General features: G+C 48.2%; 1 protein-coding gene across 4 annotated transcripts in view; it reads right to left on the reverse strand.

The window, feature by feature from the left end:
- The window catches only part of strn3 (striatin, calmodulin binding protein 3), a 231,786-nt gene that overhangs the window by 66,419 nt on the left and 143,110 nt on the right, over positions 1–22,257 (reverse strand). For 2 of the 4 annotated variants that reach the window (XM_070879022.1, XM_070879024.1), the window contains one exon: positions 11,888–12,028. The exons of 1 other annotated variant lie outside the window; for it this stretch is intronic. In XM_070879022.1, the coding sequence (XP_070735123.1) occupies positions 11,888–12,028 (141 nt within the window). Of the gene's footprint in view, positions 1–11,887; positions 12,029–12,789; positions 12,850–22,257 lie in introns of all 4 variants that reach the window. One more of the 4 variants, XM_070879023.1, reaches the window with a different exon arrangement.

Below are 22,257 nucleotides of genomic sequence, written 5' to 3' on the forward strand. Positions count from 1 at the left end.
GAAGGAACCCTAACTGGGGGAAGGGAGAACACATGCACTGAAGTGAAATTGACATACTCAAACAGGTAAAGCTTTATGCAGTTTATTTATGAAGACACTTGGCATTAACTAAATAATACAAGCAAAATGCTTCAATTCTTCTGTTGCTTTACAACAAATTATTCCTCAGGCCATTTTCCAAGAATTCTGCATAATCCATAAGGAGACATTATTTAACCAACTAGGCAAAAACTGTTAAATTTATTTTTCAATTATGATACCTAGCTGTACAAAACATTGGAGAAATTCACATTTATATACAATACTGTCAGAGCAGCAATAAATTAACTTATTCCAAGAAACCTGAACTTCAAGCATTTCTCGCGGAAGACAGCAATAAAACCAATGCTTATTTTCCATTTCAGTTCGGCAGACCTGTTCTACAATTTGTCATTTCGATTTTGTAAAATAACAAAATCATGGTCACTTCTCCTGCAACTGTGGACATGGAAGAATATTTTTTTCAAAATGGGGGTGGATGTGTACGAGTTGGTGAATTATGATATTCAGAAGTAAAGGGCTCAAGTTTCCCCAGGAGTTGCTCCTATTTTTTTGGAGCAACTAGTTTTTTTTGGAGTATCTTAAAAATCGCAATTCTCCCCATTTAGTTTACTCCAGTTAAGTGAGTTAGTTCAGTTATTTTTAGTTCAGTTTTTTATTCCAAAAAAGGGCAATACCAGCCACTTACGCCTGTTTTGGCCATTTAAGCAAGTTTAGCCAGCGAAAAGTTACTCCAAACTAACTTAGGCCAGCATACGTGTCCACATTTGTACGCTCAGAAAAACCTTGCGGTGACTTAAGAAATCAGCGCAGGTAGCCAGAGATTGGGGAGGAAGGGAAGTGAGAGGATTTTCCAAAGCACTAAACACATTCACAACAGCATTAAAGAAGCATAAGTACATTTAAAGCACTAAAAAAAGCAGTACATTTAAAGCACCAAGCACTAAGCAAAGCACAAAAATTAATAAGCAATTAATTAATAAAAAATAGAAGGAACCCTGCAACCAAAGCAGGGAGGGGGGGGGGGGGAGAAAGAAAGAAGAGCAGGGGGAAGAAGAGCAGGGGGGGGGGCAGGAGAGGAGAGCAGGGGGGAAAAAAGCAGAGGAGGAGGGGGGAAGAGAGAGGAGGGGGTTGAGGTGTGTGTGTGGGGGGGGCGGAGGTGGAAGTATCCTCTTGATCAAATGGTACAAATCCTCTGGAAGGTCTGGAGCCAGCCCCTTGGACTTCAGTATCCTGAGGATCTTGTTCCCAGTAACAAAACGCACCTGAACATCATGGGAATCCCTTTTTTTTTTGATTCAGTGAGCTTGGATTTTATTGTTTCAAGTTCTGAGTCCTTTCAATCTTTTCCGTTTGGAAGGCTGCGCCCGTCTTCAGGATTCATTACCGGGGCACAACAAGAAACTCTTGCACAAGCAAAGCATTCATTTCACGGAGACCGCCCCAATTCTGCCCCCAAACAGCAGGCAACGTTAAACAGACGAGCCTGCCCAGGTCCCATCCTACTCACGTCTTGTCCTCAATCTCTTTGCTTTCCTGTTACCTCCACCTCCCCCAAACATCTCCAAGACAGTCCCAAGGAACACTCGATGGCCTCAGTCAGTGAGAGGAATCAAGGTTTCGACGACATTTCCCAGATGCTCCTGAAGACCACGCTCTGCTGCACTTCGAGAAATCTCCATCTCATTCATAATAAGTTCGATATCTTCCTTCTTGATGGCCACTTTTGCCAGCTCCTTCTCCCTTTCTTGTTTGGCTTTCTGTTCCCGGGATCTCCTGTCTCCAATGACGGACATTGCTGTCTCCAGGTCCAAGCTCAGGATCTCCTTCTCCTCCGCATAGTTGGTCACCTGCTCCAGGAGGCCATTTGGCCAGGGCTAGGGGCGGCGTGCTTCGGACCCCTCCCACACAGGCTGCAGAGATTCGGGGGCGAGGAGCTACTGCACATGCGCGCACACTCTAGCGCACATGTGCAGAGGTCTCGGCACTGTTTTCAGCACCAGGACCTGGCTCCGTCCCCCACTGGATGTGGTGCGCTACGCCAAGCCGGAAGACATCCCGAGGAGCAGGGAGAATTCCTCGGTAAGTTTTAGGCACGCTTTTTATTTCAGAAAGTTGCCGCACCTCACAGAGGTGCACCGTTCGAAGTGTCGCGGCAAACTTGGGCCCAAAATGTGGTCTGAAAACAGCCCCAGTGAATATATAGGTTTCATATACATGGAAAAATTCTTAGCATGTTAGTATACCACTTGTGCCATTAAAAGGCTCAGAACAACAATTAGTGTTACACATCTCCAGGGTCAGATTCCCCATTAATAAATTGCTTTATTAATCTTGTCTGTTCCACCTAGCAGAATATAGTGCTTTAAATGTCACAGAAAAGTTTTCTACCTTTCAGACAAAATTATGATCTCAAATGCTTAACCTGTCAGCATGTCTATGTGGATTAAAATCATCTAGTGCAGATAATAGATGCTAAATCCTGACACAAACTGGTCACCCTGGTTTTGTTACTTGGCAAAATCTGGAATTTTAATTTCCGGTTGACATCAGCAAACCATAAATCTAAGTTCTTTTCCTAGACAACATGCTTGGCGCTCTACCTACTTCAAACCTACATATGACAAGTAGAAACCAGACTAGGAAATCTGAACTTTTTGCAGTCCACAGATTCCTTTTATGTAGTCCAGTGAAAAATCTGAATAATATATTTAGAGCAGAGCTTCTCCCCCCATAATTGCTGCATTATATGTAAACCAGGATACTGAATTATGAATGCTTGTTTTATGAACAGATATAATGAACAATAAATTGTCAAAAGACTGAGCAGGATTTAAATATACATACAAAAGGTTAGTTGTGATGAGAAATATTATTTTTGCTATCAATATTATAGCAGCACCAGTGCATTTTGATGCTCAGCAGCCTAAATATGGCTAGAGTACAGAGACCAAGATGTACAGTTCACTTGGCTCTCTTCTCTACTATAACGAGCATTAAGGTGGGAACTGCAGAGTGCAGTGGGCTGAAGCAACTTTTTAAACACGAGCATGGATTGAAAGCAATGTTCCCTTTAATTTTTTTTTGGGGGGGTGGCCCCTTTAAGGGGCTGTGTGACACATTCAAAATACCACAAATGCGTGCTTTTTTCCATTGAAAAACTGACGAGCCGGCTGCGCGGGAGGTCCAGAGCACTACCTAACTGTGCAGCTTAAAGGGAACTTTGGTTATAAGGCAGCTCTGAATGATGGTAACAAAAAAATGTATCCAGATTTTGATTTAGTGGCTGCCTCTTCAAAACACAATGAATGTGCTTAGGGAATTTTAACAGCCAGCTAAGACCAGAGTCTTGCACCAGGTAAGTTTGTGTTTATAGTCCCCCTTGCAACAGGCCTAACTTAGAATTTTCAAATATATGCAGACTTTGTAAATGGTTCAGTTTGTATTTGACTGATGCTTCCTTTTTTAATTTAACAGGGCAGGTATTTAAAATTCAGCAGGTCCCAGTAACTCTTGTTCAGGATGTAAAAAGGAGCTATTCTGTTCAATTTCATGAGAGGCAGCTGGAAAATCTTTGGAGAGAGACAGCTTAAAAATTTACAGTACTGTAATTCCTGACAAAAAGAAATGCTTGATGGTTTCCCTGATCATCTTGCATGTAAAGACATTTGTAAACAGCACTAGCCCATACAGATTTCAGGGTTGGCTCCTGATCTAGACTGATCTCAGCCATGTAAGCAGTCGAGACGCTACAAATGGCCTCAGGTAAAATAACTGGGAATTCTTCTCCTGATTACCATCCAGTGATTCTTACTGGGAAATATGTCTGGACATTGGACAGGGGCAGGATCAGGATCACATTTGATGTCTTTGCAGTTGAATATTCGCATTTCAAGATCTTTGACTGTTTGGCTTACAAAGAATTTCAGGTTAAGTGAAGATATTGCTATTAAGTAACATTCAGCACATAAGGGGTAAAATCCACACAACACACAAAATATCTTAGAAAGCATATTTGAGTCAATAACTGGAACTAGACAAAGTGGCTGTTGAACGGTGTTTTGCGCATACCACATCAGCTTGACACAATGGGGTTTATTGATACATTGTAGTGATATTCACACATACAACGTTGGAATGATATAATTCATTTGAGTCCAGTGGGTGGTAGCTGCCAGAGGGCCCGTGCCTTGAAGGGCACCAATAAATTCGATTATGAGCTCCGGCACAGACACAATGGGCCGAAATGGCCTCCTTCCGTGCTGTAAATTTCTATGATTCTATGATTTTAACTATCCAATCCTCAGTGTGCTGGATGAGGGTCAACAGTCAAGTCTTTGGTTTCCTGTCAAGTTGGACAAGGGCAGAAGTTTGGAGTGAAAATAGTCAGAGGAAGAGATCTCTCCAAGATTACAGCCACAGTTTTGCAAATAGTGACTTACAGTGTAAGTTAGGTCATATCAAGGGCTGAGTTTGCTCGTTTATTTTTAGTTTTGATGTTACAAGGAGTAATAGGAATCATACTGAATTTCAATGAAAACTATATTCTGTTCAGTGCTTTGTGTAAAATAAACCAGTTTCTTGGTTTACAATTGCCCTTGTCTCATTAGAGTTGATCAGTCCTCCTTCGAGAAAACAGGATGAATATACTCAAGATTACAGTATTCAATTTACACAGCGATTATTACGCTGGACATCATTGTTACGTTTCCTGGGTCACACTTTCATATGACTAGATATTGGGCAGTAAGGAAAAATCTTCATCGTAAAGGATGTGGGGTCTATTTATGGGAGAGACCAGTGATGCAAACCCTGGGAAAATATCTAGTACACACCCAAATTAATATCAATCTTTTTTGTTACTCATTCACGGGATGTGGATGTCGCTGGAAAGGGCAGCATTTATTGCTCATTCCTAATTGCCTTTGAGAAGGTGGTGGTGAGCAGCCTTTTTGAGCCACTGCCATCTGTGTGTGATGGTATTCCCATAGTGCAGTTAGGGAGAAAGTTCCAGAATTTTGACCCAGCGATGATGCAGTCACACACTGTGCAGCTCACATGAGCAGAATGACCTGGCCACTTGGGTCAGGTATTTGAAGTCTTCCCTCTGCCTATGGAATCATACCCGTACATGAGAAGAGAAAATTGAGAAAAGAAAAGAAAAATACAACAAAGGATTTCAAAATGAAAAGGAAATTTGGCTAGTGCTATTCGATTTCTCAGAATTACCATTTAAGAAAAAAAACATTTTAATTTATATTCATAGGAAAAAACATTTTTTTAATATACTCTTCAAAACCATAAATGTATCAGAATTTCAATTTGAACAAAGCACTGTTATACATACTGACAAATATACACAAATGGTCACTTGAACAACTAAGCTTGCTTCAGACATCATGATTGGACTAGCAACTTTAAGTATCTCTCTTCAAATTCCCCACATACAATGGGACACAAATCTTAAGGCAAGTCTTGCAAACATGTTACTTTAATAAGGAGCTGATGATTTAATTCTAGAAGAGTCTGGTTTCTTGTTTGCCTACATAACAAGAGAGTGCGCTTCAAAAGTAATTCATGGACTATTAAACAATTTGGGACATTTTGAGATGTGATGGGGCTAGAGAAATGCAAGTTATTCTTTCTTCCTTGTCTTCCAACAGTTCATTAGTTTTGCATATGTTTAATTCCATATCATTTAGTTTTGTTATATAATTATGACCGTTTCATCTACGTTGTGAATGACAATTCTCTCATCATCAGCAAATTTACCAAAATAACACTAAATATCACAAATTAGGATTACATCTGCACAGGAATCAGTTTTCCTCAGTTCAATAAACTGCCAGTTTCTAATGATCAACTATCTAGACCAGCAGAAGAATACATTTCTCAACAGCTTCCAGCAAGAATATTGGAGGGCCCTCTAACTATCGCAATTTGATCTCCATGATACCGAGACCCTCAAATCGATAATGTTAATAAATACGATATCCTGAAAATCTTACATAATTTTACTGCGTACTTAATCAAGCTGCAGAGAGTTCTATTCTTAAATTGCAGAACCAAAGCATATGGTTGATGGTGGAAGTCAGATAACAAGCCTACCTGGAAAATGGGTCACACCTTTACCAAAATAATAATACTCTTAAGAATTGCAAGGCTGTAAGAACAGTTTCTCACATAATAACTAAAACACACATAATAAGCATATTTAAAAGCCAGTTTGATATCTGAGAGTCCAGAGTTATTTGTCCATAAACTATTATGTTTCTTCCCATGCCTTCACAAGTCTATGATTAGTAGAAATTCATTGGAAGCCATGTGGCAATGTAATTCAGATACAGGGAGAACATAAGAAATAGGAGCAGGAGTAGGCCATTTCGTCTCTCGAGCCTGTTCCGCCATTTAATAAGATCAGGGCTGATCGGATCATGGACTCAGCTCCACTTCCCTGCCTGCTCCCCATAACCCTTTATTCCCTTATCGGCAGAAATCTGTCTATCTCCGCCTTAAATATATTCAATGACCCAGCCTCCACAGCTCTCTGGGGCAGAGAATTCCACAGATTTACAACCCTCAGAGAAGAAATCCCTCCTCATCTCAGTTTTAAATGGGCGGCCACTAAATTTGAGACTATGTCCACTAGTTTTAGTTTCCCCGATGAGTGGAAATATCCTCTCTGCATCCACCTTGTCGAGACCCCTCATTATCTTATAAGTTTCAATTAGATCACCTCTCATTCTTCTGAACTCCAATGAGTATAGGCCCAACCTACTCAACCAATCTTCAGAAGTCAACCCCCTCATAAGAACATAAGAAATAGGAGCAGGAGTAGGCCATACGGCCCCTTGAGCCTGCTCAGCCATTCAATACGATCATGGCTGATCCGATCATGGACTCAGGTCCACCTCCCTGCCTGCTGCCCATAACCCCTTATCGTTTAAGAAACTGTCTATCTGTCTTAAATTTATTCAATGTCCCAGCTTCCACAGCTCTCTGAGGCAGTGAGTTCCACAGATCCACAACCCTCAGAGAAGAAATTTCTCCTCATCTCAATTTTAAATGGGCGGCCCCTTATTCTAAGATTTTGTCCTCTAGTTCTAGTCTCCCCTATCAGTGGAAACATCCTCTCTGCATCCACCTTATCAAGCCCCCTCATAATCTTATACGTTTCGATAAGATCACCTCTCATTCTTCCGATTTCCAATGAGTAGAGGCTCAACCTACTCAACCTTTCCTCATAAGACAACCCCCTCATCTCCAGAATCAACCTTGTGAACCTTCTCTGAACTACCTCCAAAGCAAGTACATCCTTTCTTAAATATGGAAACCAAAACTGTACACAGTATTCCACATGTGGCCTCACCAATACCCTGTACAACTGTAGCAAGACTTCCCTGCTTTTATACTCCATTCTCTTTGCGATGGCCTTCCTGATCACTTGCTGTACCTGCATACTAACCTTTTGTGTTTCATGCACAAGTACCCTCAGGTCCCGCAGCACTTTGCAATCTCTCTCCATTTAAATAATAACCTGCTCTTTGAATTTTTCCGGCAAAGTGCATGGCCTCACACTTTCCAACATTATACTCCATCTGCCAAAATTTTGCCCACTCACTTAGCCTGTCTATGTCCTTTTGCAGATTTTGTGCGTCTTCCTTACACATTGCTTTTCCTCCCATCTTTGTTGTCGTCAGCAAGTTTTGCTACGTTACACTCGGTCCCTTCCTCCAAGTCGTTAATATAGATTGTAGAGTTGGGGTCCCAGCACTGATCCCTGCGGCACACCAATAGTTACTGATTGCCAACCCGAGAATGCACCATTTATCCCGACTCTCTGTTTTCCGGAATCAACCTAGTGAACTTTCTCTGAAGGATATACTTCCAATGCAAGTATATCCTTCCTTAAATACGGAGACCAAAACTGTATGCAGTACTCTAGGTATGACCTCACCAATACCCTGTACAGTTGTAGAAGGACTTCTCTGCTTTTATACTCTATCCCCCTTGCAATATGCCATCATTCCATTTGCCTTCCTGATTACTTGCTGTACCTGCATACTAACTTTATGTGTTTCATGCACTAGGACCCCCAGGTCCCTCTGTACTACAGCACTTTGCAATTTTTCTCCATTTAAATTATAATTTGCTTTTCTATTTTTTCTGCCAAAGTGGATAACTTCACAATTTCCAACATTATACTCCATTTGTTAAATTTTTGCCCACTCATTTAGCCTGTCTATATCCCTTTGCAGATTTTGTGTCCCCCTCCTCACAATTTGCTTTCCCACCCACCTTTGTATCATCAGCAAACTTGGCTACATTACACTCAGTCCCTTCATCCAAGTCATTAATATAGATTTTAAATAGTTGAGGCCCCAGCACCGATCCCTGCGGCACCCCACTAGTTACTGTTTGCCAACCTGAAAATGACCCATTTATCCCGACTCTGTTTTCTGTTAGTTAGCCAATCCTCCATCCATGCTGATATATCACCCCTAACCCCATGAACTTTTATCTTTTGCAGTAACCTCTTATGTGGCACCTTATCGAATGCCTTCTGGAAATCCAAATACACCACATCCACTGGTTTCCCCTTATCCATCCTGCTTGTTACATCCTCAAAGAGCTCCAGCAAATTTGTCAAACACGATTTCCCTTTCATAAAACCATGCTGACTTTGCTCGATTGAATTATACTTTTCCAATGTCCCACTACTGCTTCTTTAATAATGGACTGCTGGTGTGCAACGTCCACCACACATTAAAAAAATCCACGCACAGGCATCTTCCACCCTTCAATATGTAGTTCGGGACCTGGAATATGTGGTCCTTCATTGTAACATCCCTTTTTGGTGTGGAAGCAAGTCATCCTCGATATGAGACTATCTCTGCAGCCACTTCTTTTAAGACCCTAGGACTTGTCCTCCTTTGGTCCCATTATTTTACCAAGTACTACTTCTTTAGTGATAGTGATTGTATTAAGTTCCTCCCCCCCATAGCCCCTTGACGATCCACTGTTGGGATAGTTAGTGTCTTCTACCGCGAAGACCGATACAAAATATTTTTTCAAAGTCACTGCCATTTCCCTGTTCCCTATTATTAATTCCCCAGTCTTATCCTCCAGGGGACCAACATTTACTTCAGCCACTCTTTTCCTTTACATGTACCTGTAAAAACTCTTACTATCTTTTTATATTTCATGCTAGTTTACGTTCATAATCTATCTTCCCTCTCTATCATTTTTTTAGTCGTTCTTTGCTGGCTTTTAAAAGTTTCCCAATCCTCTGGTCTCCCACTAGCTTGGCCACATTGTATGCCCTTGTTTTCAATTTGATACCATCCCTCATTTCCTTAGTTAGCCACGGATGGTTATCCCTTCTCTTGCATTCTTTCCTTCTCATTGGGATATATTTTTGTTGCGAGTTATGAAATATCTCCTTAAATATCTGCCACTGCTCATCAACCGTCCCATACTTTAGTCTATTTTCCCAGTCCACTTTAGCCAATTCTGCCTTCATACCTTTGGAGGAGCATTTGTAACAAAGCAGCATCAAATTCCAATGATGGAGATTGAAAAAAATCCCATGGATCCATTAATGTTTAATTCATGGTTGCATTAATTTACACAAGTATCAGCCTCAGATCAGGAGTAGCACTCTTGCCTCGGAGTTGAAAGGTCATTGGCACAAGCCCCGCTGCAGAACTTGAACATATAATATAGGCTTACATTTGTTGGAAGTGCATTTTTTTGCATGAAACGTTAAACTGAGTCTGCTCTCAGGTGGATGTAAAAGATCCCATGGCACTAAACAAAGTCTTACATGGGAAGTTCTCCTGCTATCCTGGCCAATATGTATCCATCGATCAACACCCTTAAAAAACAGATTAACTGGTCATTCACCTCATTGCTATTTGTGCACAAACCAGCTCCCGTGGTTACCTACAAAACTACAATGAGTACACCTCAAAAGCAATTCATTGAAGTTGAAATGAAAAGCAAATGCTTCCTAACTTTGTGTCCAGTTGGAGGGGAGAAGTACATAACTATTGAATTCCCTGATGACACTGATGTTGAGCAATTCTATTTTCATTTATTTCCTTGAAACCCATAATATGTTGGAAACCTTTGTTTTGATAAAACAGGACGGAGGATGAGGGATGATAACAAGAGATCTATTAACTGGAAATGAACACCCCCTCCATTTCCCCTCCCCACTTTTTCGTTTCATTGAGAACAGTGCTGGGATATAGGGCCCAAGTTTCCACAAGAAAAAAAACGGGCACCCCTCCGAGCTGGGCGCCCGTTTTTCGCACCTAAAACGGCGCCTAAAAAAATCCTCGGTATTCTCCACCGACTTACAGGTCCTGTGGCACTCGGCGCAGCCAGCACGAGCTGTGGGGGGGACGGAGCCAGGTCCCGGCGCTGAAAACAGTGCCGGGACCTCTGCACATGCGCGCTACAGTCGGCACGCAAGTGCAGTAGCTCCAGGCGCCGAACTGTGTGGGAGGGGCCCGAAGCACGCAGCCCCTAGCCCCTAGCCCTGGCCCAATGGCCTCACTGGGGCTGTGTGAATGAGGCTCTTCCCACGGCCAGCTCCTGCTCCCCGCCCGACCAGACCCGACACGACACCCGCTCCCGCTCGCCCCGACCCGCGCTCTCCCCCCGCCCCGACCGAGACCCGAGACCCGCTCCCCCACGTCCCGACCGAGACCCGACACCCGCTCCGACCCGAGACCTGCTCCCCGCCCCGACCCGAGGCCCGCTTCCCCCCCGATTTAATGAGTTCCCTTCCCCCCCACCTCGTTCTGGACGCCTAATTTGTAACCTGCGCCTGATTTTTTAATGTGTAGAACAGGTTTTTTCAGTTCTACAAAAATCTTCACTGGCGCCATTCTACTTTAGTTTGGAGTACATTTTCACTGTGGAAACTTTCAAATCAGGCGTCAGTGGCCGGACACGCCCCCTTTTGAAGAAAAAATTCTGTTCTAAACTAGAACTGTTCTACCTGACTAGAACTGCAGAAAAAAAAATGTGGAGAATTGCGATTTCTAAAACAGTCCGTTCTCCACCAGTTGCTCCTAAAAATCAGGCGCGAATCATGTGGAAATTGGGCCCATAGTTTCACAGGGAGACATTGACCTTCACTATCTCACCGATAGTCAAGTGACTGACCATTCTTCATGTATGAGCCTCTTCAATCAATGCTGGCAAAGTATTCATTAATGGGGTAGCCCCAACATTCACAAGGGTACATTCCAGCAGGGATTACTGGAAATTATGGTATTTATAATAAATAAGGTGCAAAATGCATGTTATAAAACTAAATTAAAGGTGAAGTCACAATAATAAAAATTTAGGAAGACACTAAAAATATTAATATGCAGAGTTTATAGTGATTCAGTCAGCGAGAATTCCTTTCCATCATCATCATAGAAATCTATTCCAGGGTCTTGTTATTGATCTCTTGTATCATACAGGGAAACATATGGATTCTACTCCACATGAGAAAAAGATGAAATGGAGAAATCCTATCACCCATACTACAATCTTTCAGAATTCAGATATTTATTACAATTTTGATCATTTAGTTAGAAAGAGTAATATTTATTGTCAGCACATTTAGTTCACAACAAACACAGATCCGTTGCTCCAGTAACTTAATTAAACTAAGTAGTTGATAATCTTTCCAGCTTGCAGAATCTCACAGGAGAATAAATCAATTTTTCTTTCTCAGATTTGAACTGATAGATATGGTTGCCAACACATCATGTTGGGATGAAAAGATGATAACATGAGATATGGACAGCTGAACAGGGAGATACAGTAACAATTTTAATTATACCTTCTTCTGCTCTTGAACTGTCATGATCAGCCAGTCTGGAAGAGGTTGGCCTAGACTGAATCATGGTTCCAGATGGCATGTGAGGGAGCTCATCATCTCTGAGATCTGCAATCATATCCTGAAGTTTTGACCTGTTTACCCCTGTAAATGAAAGCCATCAGTAACTGTTCAGTCACGTAGTCAGCATTCTTGTAGTGTAAAATAGGTTCTACAATTACAGCTTTTATTTGTTCGGGTAGTCAAATTAAATACAGGAGTATGTATTTATTGTAGCTCTTCTTTCAAAACCAACTCTGAATAATATTTTATACATGTATCCATATTCTCAAACAACCATACTCTATGCCATCATTAAACGATATTTCCATTAAGAAGTGGTAATCTGAACATCAGATTACGGTAACCCACTACATATAATTTCAAATAGTTATCAAAATTGAAAAACAAAAGTCAGTATCTTCCTGCTTCAATTATATGGATAGAGGATTTAACCGATTAGGCTTGGAGAGAAAAAAAGAAAGAATCAAGGAACTATTCATTGAGCAACATGAATGGAGAACAAAACAAAGATAAAAGATTTAGATGTTTACTCTAGGGGTGCAACAAACTAGCACTTCAAATATTTTTGTCAAAAGATTTGACAAAGGTTATTTTTATGATCATCGTCCCGCTTGTGTTCTCATTTCAATTGTTCTGTGTTTCAGTTAAAAGCAAAAACACTTTGGGACACAAATAATGGGAGTAAAAATGTGAGGCAAATCTTATTTGTTGCTTTTATCTTCATTGACTCTACCTCCCCAAGATATTTCACCAAAGCAAACATAAACTTCAGATACTTTTTTTTTTAAATGAGAGAGGAACTATTAATGCTAATTTAATTTTCTCAGATAGCAATTACTCACCACAGTAATTCCAATCCTCTGTGGAGGGTCTTCTATGCTGCCAGGTTTGTATCACACCACCTAATGGTACAGAGTGTGGGTGTAAAGTCTTACTGTCCATTCATAGAATTAGTTTCCACTACAGGAATCTTCACAGGCCAGAGGAATTTATGCACCAAAGGGCCTTGTGGATAATGGATGTGGAAGTTCTCCTGATTCAAATCGCTTCTGGGACCATCTGACACATCCAAATGGAGTCCTCACACTCCAAGAGAACACAGTCAGTTAAGGGATATGGAACTGAGGAGTGAGACCCAAACAGAGACTGAAGGAGTTCATTCACCAAAACAGAGGAATGGATTTAAGGGCCAAAGATTTTCTTATTTAGAAATGGCCAGCGGAAAGTTCAATGATAATAGAGTAATTAAATGTATATGTGCATGGCAAGCAACAGTACTTCAACTTCAGTAAGAGGTCCGCTTCTAGCCTTGCATCTGGAGTGAAACAAGCTGGCAATTGGCAAGGAGCAAGACATTGCCTGAAGGGTCACGAAGCAAATGCCCATATACACGGTTTAAGAGGAGACACATTGCAAACAAGGCAAAAAAAGTTGAATTAAGTTTAATCGTCCAATCAGTTTATACGGCAGCAGTTGACTCACAGCAGTTCATTTAAGGCATGGAAGGCATAAATAGTTTGCATCATTTATTCTTCACAGACAGAACTTCTCAAAAGCATGTGAAATCTCACACCAACACTCAGCTATACACTCTTGCAGGTTTTCTGCAATGCCTGGTCTTCACTTGTAAAAATGAACATGTACAGGCTACAACTCCTACATGTGTAATGCTGTACTCACATGTGACAGTAGGGTTCTTTAGTGTTGTACATGATGGAGTGCTTACTTCCTAATAAAATGCTTAAGAGGTTGCATACCAATATCATTTGCAACTGAAAAAGGAAGTTTTTTCAATCTTTGTATTACAGGAAGCAATAACTTCTTCTAAGTGAGCAGCATATAAAAAGGCAATACCCACCTTTCTATGACCCAATGACTTGCGTTAATCAGAGAGATTTGCAGTCTGTACTGCTTTGCCCTGCCATTGAAATCAATGCGCAGGTGAGCAAAAGTACATACAAAGCAATACATTTCACAAAAGCACAAATCAATATAAAACTAATTGTTACTAAAGCTTCCCCCAATGGCTCAGTAAGTAAGTGTACCACTCGTTACAGTATCGAGCCAGAAAGATTAGGAAATTTCCACGTCCAATGGTCTTGCCCAAGTCAAGTGATCTCAGCTGGGCTGTAGTTGGGATGTTACAACTGACGTCAGTGTCACTGGGCTACTGAAGTGGTGGGTGAGTAGAAAGGTGGGAAATCAGCTTGTGTTCCAGCTCTTGATGATTATCCTGTGACTCCTTGTGGAAAGTATGGCCCCAAGTTTCCACATGATTTGCTCCTGATTTTTTAGGAGCAACTGGTGTAGAACGGAGTATCTTAGAAATCGGAATTCTCCTCATTTAGTTTGCTCCAGTTCTAGTCAGTTAGAACAGTTTCACTTTGGAACAGAATTTTTTTTTCCAAAAGGGGGCATGTCCGGCCACTTACGCCTGATTTCAAAGTTTCGTGAGTGAAAACTTACTCCAAACTAACTTAGAATGGAGTAAGTGAAGATTTTTGTACGCTCGAAAAAACCTTGTCTACACTTTAGAAAATCAGGCGTAGGTACAAATCAGGCGTAGTGAATGGTGGGGGGGGGGGTGTTTAAAGGGAAGCTTACAAACATTAAACACTTCAGTTTTACAAATAAAGAGCCATCATCAATAATAAATGATAAATACATCAATAAATCAACCAATAAATCAATCAAAAAAAAATTAATAAGAAATAATTTTTTTTTTTAAATCAATAAAACAAAACATTTTCTACTTACCGACTGCAGCACCGGGAGCCCTCCAACAGCGTGCTGGGATGCCCCCCTCAGTGTGTCTCTGTCAGTGTCTCTATCTCTCTGTCTGTCTGTGTGTCTCTCATTCTCTGTCTGTCAGTGTCTGTGTTTCTGACAGTGAGGGGAGGGGGAGGAGGGTGGTGGATGGAGAGAGGGGAGAGAGGGGAGGGAAGGAGATGGGGGGGGGGGGGAAAGGAGATGGGGGGGGGAAATGGAGATGATGGGGGGGAAAGGAGATGATGGGGGGGGAAAGGAGATGATGGGGGGGGGGGAAAGGAGATGATGGGGGGGGAAGGAGATGATGGGGGGGAAGGAGATGATGGGGGGGGAAGGAGATGATGGGGGGGGAAAGGAGATGATGGGGGGGGGAGAAAGGAGATGATGGGGGGGGAAAGGAGATGATGGGGGGGAAAGGAGATGGGGGGAAAGGAGATTGGGGGGGGAGAAGGAGATTGGGGGGGGGAGAAGGAGATTGGGGGGGGAGAAGGAGATTGGGGGGGGGAGAAGGAGATTGGGGGGGGGAGAAGGAGATTGGGGGGGGGAGAAGGAGATTGGGGGGGGAGAAGGAGATTGGGGGGGGGAGAAGGAGATTGGGGGGGGGAGAAGGAGATTGGGGGGGGGAGAAGGAGATTGGGGGGGGAGAAGGAGATTGGGGGGGGGAGAAGGAGATTGGGGGGGGAGAGGGAGATTGGGGGGGGAGAGGGAGATTGGGGGGGGGGAGAGGGAGATTGGGGGGGGGGAGAAGGAGATTGGGGGGGGAGAAGGAGATTGGGGGGGGGGAGAAGGAGATTGGGGGGGGAGAAGGAGATTGGGGGGGGAAGGAGATTGGGGGGGGGAAGGAGATTGGGGGGGGGGATGGAGATTTGGGGGGGGGGGAGAAGGAGATTGGGGGGGGAGAAGGAGATTGGGGGGGGAGAAGGAGGGAGAAGGAGATTGGGGGGGGGGGAAGGAGATTGGGGGGAGGGAAGGAGATTTTGGGGGGGGGGAAGGAGATTGGAGGGGGAGAAGGAGATTGGGGGGGGAAGGAGATTGGGGGGGGGGGGGAAGGAGATTGGGGGGGGGGGGAAGGAGATTGGGGGGGGGGAAGGAGATTGGGGGGGGGGAAGGAGATTGGGGGGGGGAGGAGATTGGGGGGGGAGGAGATTGGGGGGGGGAGGAGATTGGGGGGGGAAGGAGATTGGGGGGGGGAAGGAGATTGGGGGGGGAGGAGATCGGGGCTGAGGAGGAGATGGGGGGGGGGAAGAGGAGATTGGGGGAGGGGAAGGAGATTGGGGGTGAAGGAGATTGGAGGGGGGGGGAAGGAGGATTGCGGGGGGGGGGAAGGAGATTGCGGGGGGGGGGAAGGAGATTGCGGGGGGGTGGGGGGGAAGGAGATTGCGGGGGGGGGGAAGGAGATTGCTGGGGGGGGAAGGAGATTGCTGGGGGGGAAGGAGATTGCGGGGGGGGAAGGAGATTGCGGGGGGGGAAGGAGATTGCGGGGGGGGAAGGAGATTGCGGGGGGGGAAGGAGATTGGGGGGGGGGGAAGGAGATTGGGGATTGGGGGGGGAGGAGATTGGGGGGGGAGGAAAGGAGATTGGAGGGGGAAGGAGATTGGGGGTGAAGGAGATTGGAGGGGGGGGGAAGGAGATGGGGGGAGGAGATTGGGGGGGGGGAAGGAGATTGGGGGGGAAGGAGATTGGGGGGGGGAAGGAGATTGGGGGGGGGAAGGAGATTGGGGGGGGGAAGGAGATTGGGGGGGGGAAGGAGATTGGGGGGGGGAAGGAGATTGGGGGGGGAAGGAGATTGGGGGGGGGAAGGAGATTGGGGATTGGGGGGGGAGGAGATTGGGGGGGGGAGGAGATGGGGGGGGGGAAGAGGAGATTGGGGGAGGGGAAAGGAGATTGGGGGGGAAAGGAGATTGGGGGGGGGAAAGGAGATTGGAGGGGGAAGGAGATTGGGGGTGAAGGAGATTGGAGGGGGGGGGAAGGAGGATTGCGGGGGGGGGGAAGGAGGATTGCGGGGGGGGGGGAAGGAGGATTGCGGGGGGGGGGGAAGGAGATTGCGGGGGGGGAAGGAGATTGCGGTGGGGGGGAAGGAGATTGCGGGGGGGGGGGTGGAGATTGGGGGGGGGAGGAGATCGGGGCTGAGGAGGAGATGGGGGGGGGGGGGAAGAGGAGATTGGGGGAGGGGAAAGGAGATTGGGGGGGAAAGGAGATTGGGGGGGGGAAGGAGATTGGGGGGGGGAAGGAGATTGGGGGGGGGAAGGAGATTGGGGGGGGGAAGGAGATTGGGGGGGGGGAAGGAGATTGTGGGGGGGGAAGGAGATTGGGGGGGGGAAGGAGATTGGGGGGGGGGAAGGAGATTGGGGGGGGGAAGGAGATTGGGGGGGGAAGGAGATTGGGGGGGGGAAGGAGATTGGGGGGGGGAAGGAGATTGGGGGGGGAAGGAGATTGGGGGGGGGGGGAGGAGATTGGGGGGGGGGAAGGAGATTGGGGGGGGGAAGGAGATTGGGGATTGGGGGGGAGGAGATTGGGGGGGGGGAGGAGATCGGGGCTGAGGAGGAGATGTGGGGGGGGAGAGGAGATTGGGGGAGGGGAAAGGAGATTGGGGGGGAAAGGAGATTGGGGGAGGGGAAAGGAGATTGGGGGGGGAAAGGAGATTGGGGGGGGAAAGGAGATTGGGGGGGGGGAAAGGAGATTGGAGGTGGAAGGAGATTGGGGGTGAAGGAGATTGGAGGGGGGGGAAGGAGATTGGGGGGGGGAGGAGATTGGGGGGGGGAAGGAGATTGGGGGGGGGGAAGGAGATTGGGGGGGGGAAGGAGATTGGGGGGGGAAGGAGATTGGGGGGGGGAAGGAGATTGGGGGGGGGGAAGGAGATTGGGGGGGGGGAAGGAGATTGGGGGGGGGGAAGGAGATTGGGGGGGGGAGATTGGGGGGGGGGGAGGAGATCGGGGCTGAGGAGGAGATGGGGGGGGGGGGGAGAGGAGATTGGGGGAGGGGAAAGGAGATTGGGGGGGAAAGGAGATTGGGGGGGGGGAAAGGAGATTGGAGGGGAAGGAGATTGGGGGTGAAGGAGATTGGAGGGGGGGGGGAAGGAGGATTGCGGGGGGGGGGGGGAAGGAGATTGCGGGGGGGGGAAGGAGATTGCGGGGGGGGGGGAAGGAGATTGCGGGGGGGGGAAGGAGATTGCGGGGGGGGGGGGGAAGGAGATTGCGGGGGGGGAAGGAGATTGCGGGGGGGGAAGGAGATTGCGGGGGGGGAAGGAGATTGCGGGGGGGGAAGGAGATTGGGGGGGGGGGAAGGAGATGGGGGGGGGGAAGGAGATTGGGGATTGGGGGGGGGAGGAGATTGGGGATTGGGGGGGGAGGAGATTGCGGGGGGGGGAAGGAGATTGCGGGGGGGGAAGGAGATTGCGGGGGGGGAAGGAGATTGCGGGGGGGGAAGGAGATTGCGGGGGGGGGAAGGAGATTGCGGGGGGGGAAGGAGATTGCGGGGGGGGAAGGAGATTGCGGGGGGGGAAGGAGATTGCGGGGGGGGAAGGAGATTGCGGGGGGGGAAGGAGATTGCGGGGGGGGAAGGAGATTGCGGGGGGGGAAGGAGATTGCGGGGGGGGAAGGAGATTGCGGGGGGGGAAGGAGATTGCGGGGGGGGAAGGAGATTGCGGGGGGGGGAAGGAGATTGCGGGGGGGGAAGGAGATTGCGGGGGGGGAAGGAGATTGCGGGGGGGGGAAGGAGATTGCGGGGGGGGGAAGGAGATTGCGGGGGGGGGAAGGAGATTGCGGGGGGGGGGGAAGGAGATTGCGGGGGGGGGGGAAGGAGATTGCGGGGGGGGGGGAAGGAGATTGCGGGGGGGGGAAGGAGATTGCGGGGGGGGGAAGGAGATTGCGGGGGGGGGGAGGAGATTGCGGGGGGGGGGGAGGAGATTGCGGGGGGGGGAAGGAGATTGCGGGGGGGGGGGGGAAGGAGATTGGGGGGGGTAGAAGGAGGGAGAAGGAGATTGCGGGGGGGGGGGGAAGGAGATTGCGGGGGGGGAAGGAGATTGCGGGGGGGGAAGGAGATTGCGGGGGGGGAAGGAGATTGCGGGGGGGGAAGGAGATTGCGGGGGGGGAAGGAGATTGCGGGGGGGGAAGGAGATTGCGGGGGGGGAAGGAGATTGCGGGGGGGGAAGGAGATTGCGGGGGGGGGAAGGAGATTGCGGGGGGGGAAGGAGATTGCGGGGGGGGGAAGGAGATTGCGGGGGGGGGGGGGGAGGAGATTGCGGGGGGGGGGGAAGGAGATTGCGGGGGGGGGGGAGGAGATTGCGGGGGGGGGGGGGGGAAGGAGATTGCGGGGGGGGGGGGAAGGAGATTGCGGGGGGGGGAAGGAGATTGCGGGGGGGGGAAGGAGATTGCGGGGGGGGAAGGAGATTGCGGGGGGGGGAAGGAGATTGCGGGGGGGGAAGGAGATTGCGGGGGGGGAAGGAGATTGCGGGGGGGGAAGGAGATTGCGGGGGGGGAAGGAGATTGCGGGGGGGGAAGGAGATTGCGGGGGGGGAAGGAGATTGCGGGGGGGGAAGGAGATTGCGGGGGGGGGAAGGAGATTGCGGGGGGGGGGGGGGGAGGAGATTGCGGGGGTGGGGGAAGGAGATTGCGGGGGGGGGGAGGAGATTGCGGGGGGGGGGGAAGGAGATTGCGGGGGGGGGGGAAGGAGATTGCGGGGGGGGGAAGGAGATTGCGGGGGGGGAAGGAGATTGCGGGGGGGGAAGGAGATTGCGGGGGGGGAAGGAGATTTGGGGGGGGGGAAGGAGATTGGGGGGGGGGGAAGGAGATTGGGGGGGGGAGAAGGAGGGAGAAGGAGATTGGGGGGGGGAAGGAGATTTGGGGGGGGGAAGGAGATTGCGGAGGGGGGAAGGAGATTGCGGGGGGGGAAGGAGATTGCGGGGGGGGGGAGGAGATTGCGGGGGGGGGGGAAGGAGATTGCGGGGGGGGGGGAAGGAGATTGCGGGGGGGGGGAAGGAGATTGCGGGGGGGGAAGGAGATTGCGGGGGGGGAAGGAGATTGCGGGGGGGGAAGGAGATTGGGGGGAGGGAAGGAGATTTGGGGGGGGGGAAGGAGATTGGGGGGGGGAGAAGGAGGGAGAAGGAGATTGGGGGGGGGAAGGAGATTTGGGGGGGGGGAAGGAGATTGGGGGGGGGGAAGGAGATTGGGGGGGGGAGAAGGAGGGAGAAGGAGATTGGGGGGGGGAAGGAGATTTGGGGGGGGGAAGGAGATTGCGGAGGGGGGAAGGAGATTGCGGGGGGGGAAGGAGATTGCGGGGGGGGGGAGGAGATTGCGGGGGGGGGGGAAGGAGATTGCGGGGGGGGGGGAAGGAGATTGCGGGGGGGGGGAAGGAGATTGCGGGGGGGGGGAAGGAGATTGCGGGGGGGGAAGGAGATTGCGGGGGGGGAAGGAGATTGGGGGGAGGGAAGGAGATTTGGGGGGGGGGAAGGAGATTGGGGGGGGGAGAAGGAGGGAGAAGGAGATTGGGGGGGGGAAGGAGATTTGGGGGGGGGAAGGAGATTGCGGAGGGGGGAAGGAGATTGCGGGGGGGGGAAGGAGATTGCGGGGGGGGAAGGAGATTGCGGGGGGGGAAGGAGATTGCGGGGGGGGGGAAGGAGATTTCGGGGGGGGGGAAGGAGATTGCGAGGGGGGGGGAAGGAGATTGGGGGGCTTGGGGGGGGGTGGGGGGGGGAGAAGGAGAAGGGGGAGGGAGACTGAACGGGCCGGGCCCGAGACTTCGGGCAGGGCCCGTCCCCAGCACCAGATTTACAGGTAGGTTGCGTTGGGTTGGGTCAGGTGGGTGGTGGGAGGGAGGTCGGTTTGGTTCGGTTCGGGTCGAGGGAGGGAGGGAGAGGGAGGTCAGGTCGGGGGTAGGGAGGTCAGATCGGGTCCGGTCCGGGGGGGGGGGGGGAAGAGCGGGTGTCGGGTCCGGTCCGGAGGCGGGAAGCGGGAGTAGAGTCGGGAGGAAGCAGGAGCTGGGCGTGGGAGGCAGCCTTATTCACGCAGCCCCAGTGAGGCCATTCGGCCAGGGCTAGGGGATGCGTGCTTCGGGCCCCTCCCACACAGTTTCGGGGGCCTGGAGCTACTACACTTGCGCGCCCAATGTAGTGCGCATGTGCAGAGCTCCCGGCACTGTTTTCGACGCAGGGACCTGGCTCCGCCCCCTACAGCTCCTGATGCGCCGCGCCGAGGGCCAGAGGACCTGCAGGGAGGTGGAGAATCTGGAGGGTTTTTTTAGGCGCACTTTGTGGCGCGAAAAACGGGCGTCCAGGTCAGGACTGTGCCATTCTAGGCGTGGCTCGAAACTTGGGCCCTATATGTGCATGTCAGGTGTGGACAAGTTCAGGCTCAGCTATGATGTGTCCCCTCTCCCTCAAACAGTATCCTGCTGACACTCACTATCATAAGAATAATGGCTACTTGAGCAAGGTATCGGATGGTTTCTGGTGCCAGTGGAACAACTGGAGCAAGAGTCAGCATTTTCAACATGGAAGGTGTAGATTGGAAAAAGGAAAAGAAATTCCAACATGGGGAGAACATTGTATTAAATTAATAAGATGCCGTTCCATTGAACAGTTTTGAAGTTTATCGAGTCTTCAATTTGACTATAAAAGACTTGCATTTATATAGCGCCTTTCACGACCACCGGACATCTCAAAGCGCTTTACAGCCAATGAAGTACTTTTGAGTGTAGTCACTGTTGTAATGTGGGAAACGTGGCAGCCAACATGCGCACAGCAAACTCCCAATATATAGCCTAATTTTTGCTACAGAATCCATTTCTCACACATATATAGGAGTCATGATATTGCTTACTGGTCTCAGCAAGTTACATAGGAAAATTTTTAAAATCCTAATACACCTATTTATGTTCAATCACTAATCAGTCATTTCAATCGCATGTACTTTACCTCTGAATACTCATATCTAGTCTAAGACTAAAACACTGAAGGTTAAAGAGCCTAAGCTAATCCTTGGTAGATACTGTTCAACATAAACCACTCCTAATTCAGCAGTTACTGTACGTAAATGTTCACAGAGCATAAAAATTTACACGTATATATATTTTGTTGCAGTGGAAGTATTTATCCAAAGTTCAAGGTTAGATTATTACTGGTCTGTGATGGGTGTATTATCATCTCAAAAACCACAGGCTATGAAGAGGGCCAGTTATACCAATGTCTTCGTCTTCTATTGCGGTCTCAGTGTGTGTTGTTAGACATGATCTCTCCTACAGCTAGCTGAAGTGGGTGATTAACAGGGATAATGACGTAAATGTATCTGTCTCAGCCCCACTTAGCCAATAAAATTTCAAATGTTACAATTCTTATTGAAACATTTATTTTATATTTTACGAAACTGAAGTACAGGTATGTGGTGCTGTGTCACTTACTTCTAAATGCACTATATCTGGGGTTTTTAAATAAATAAAACATATTAATATTTGCGATATAAAAAATTAATAGCCCAGTCAGTTTCAATACACTACTTAAAATCACTTGAAACTTGCCCAGTGTTAAATCAAATCAAACACAGATCTCG

Source organism: Pristiophorus japonicus, chromosome 4, assembly GCF_044704955.1.
Source record: "Pristiophorus japonicus isolate sPriJap1 chromosome 4, sPriJap1.hap1, whole genome shotgun sequence".
Taxonomy (NCBI): domain Eukaryota; kingdom Metazoa; phylum Chordata; class Chondrichthyes; family Pristiophoridae; genus Pristiophorus; species Pristiophorus japonicus.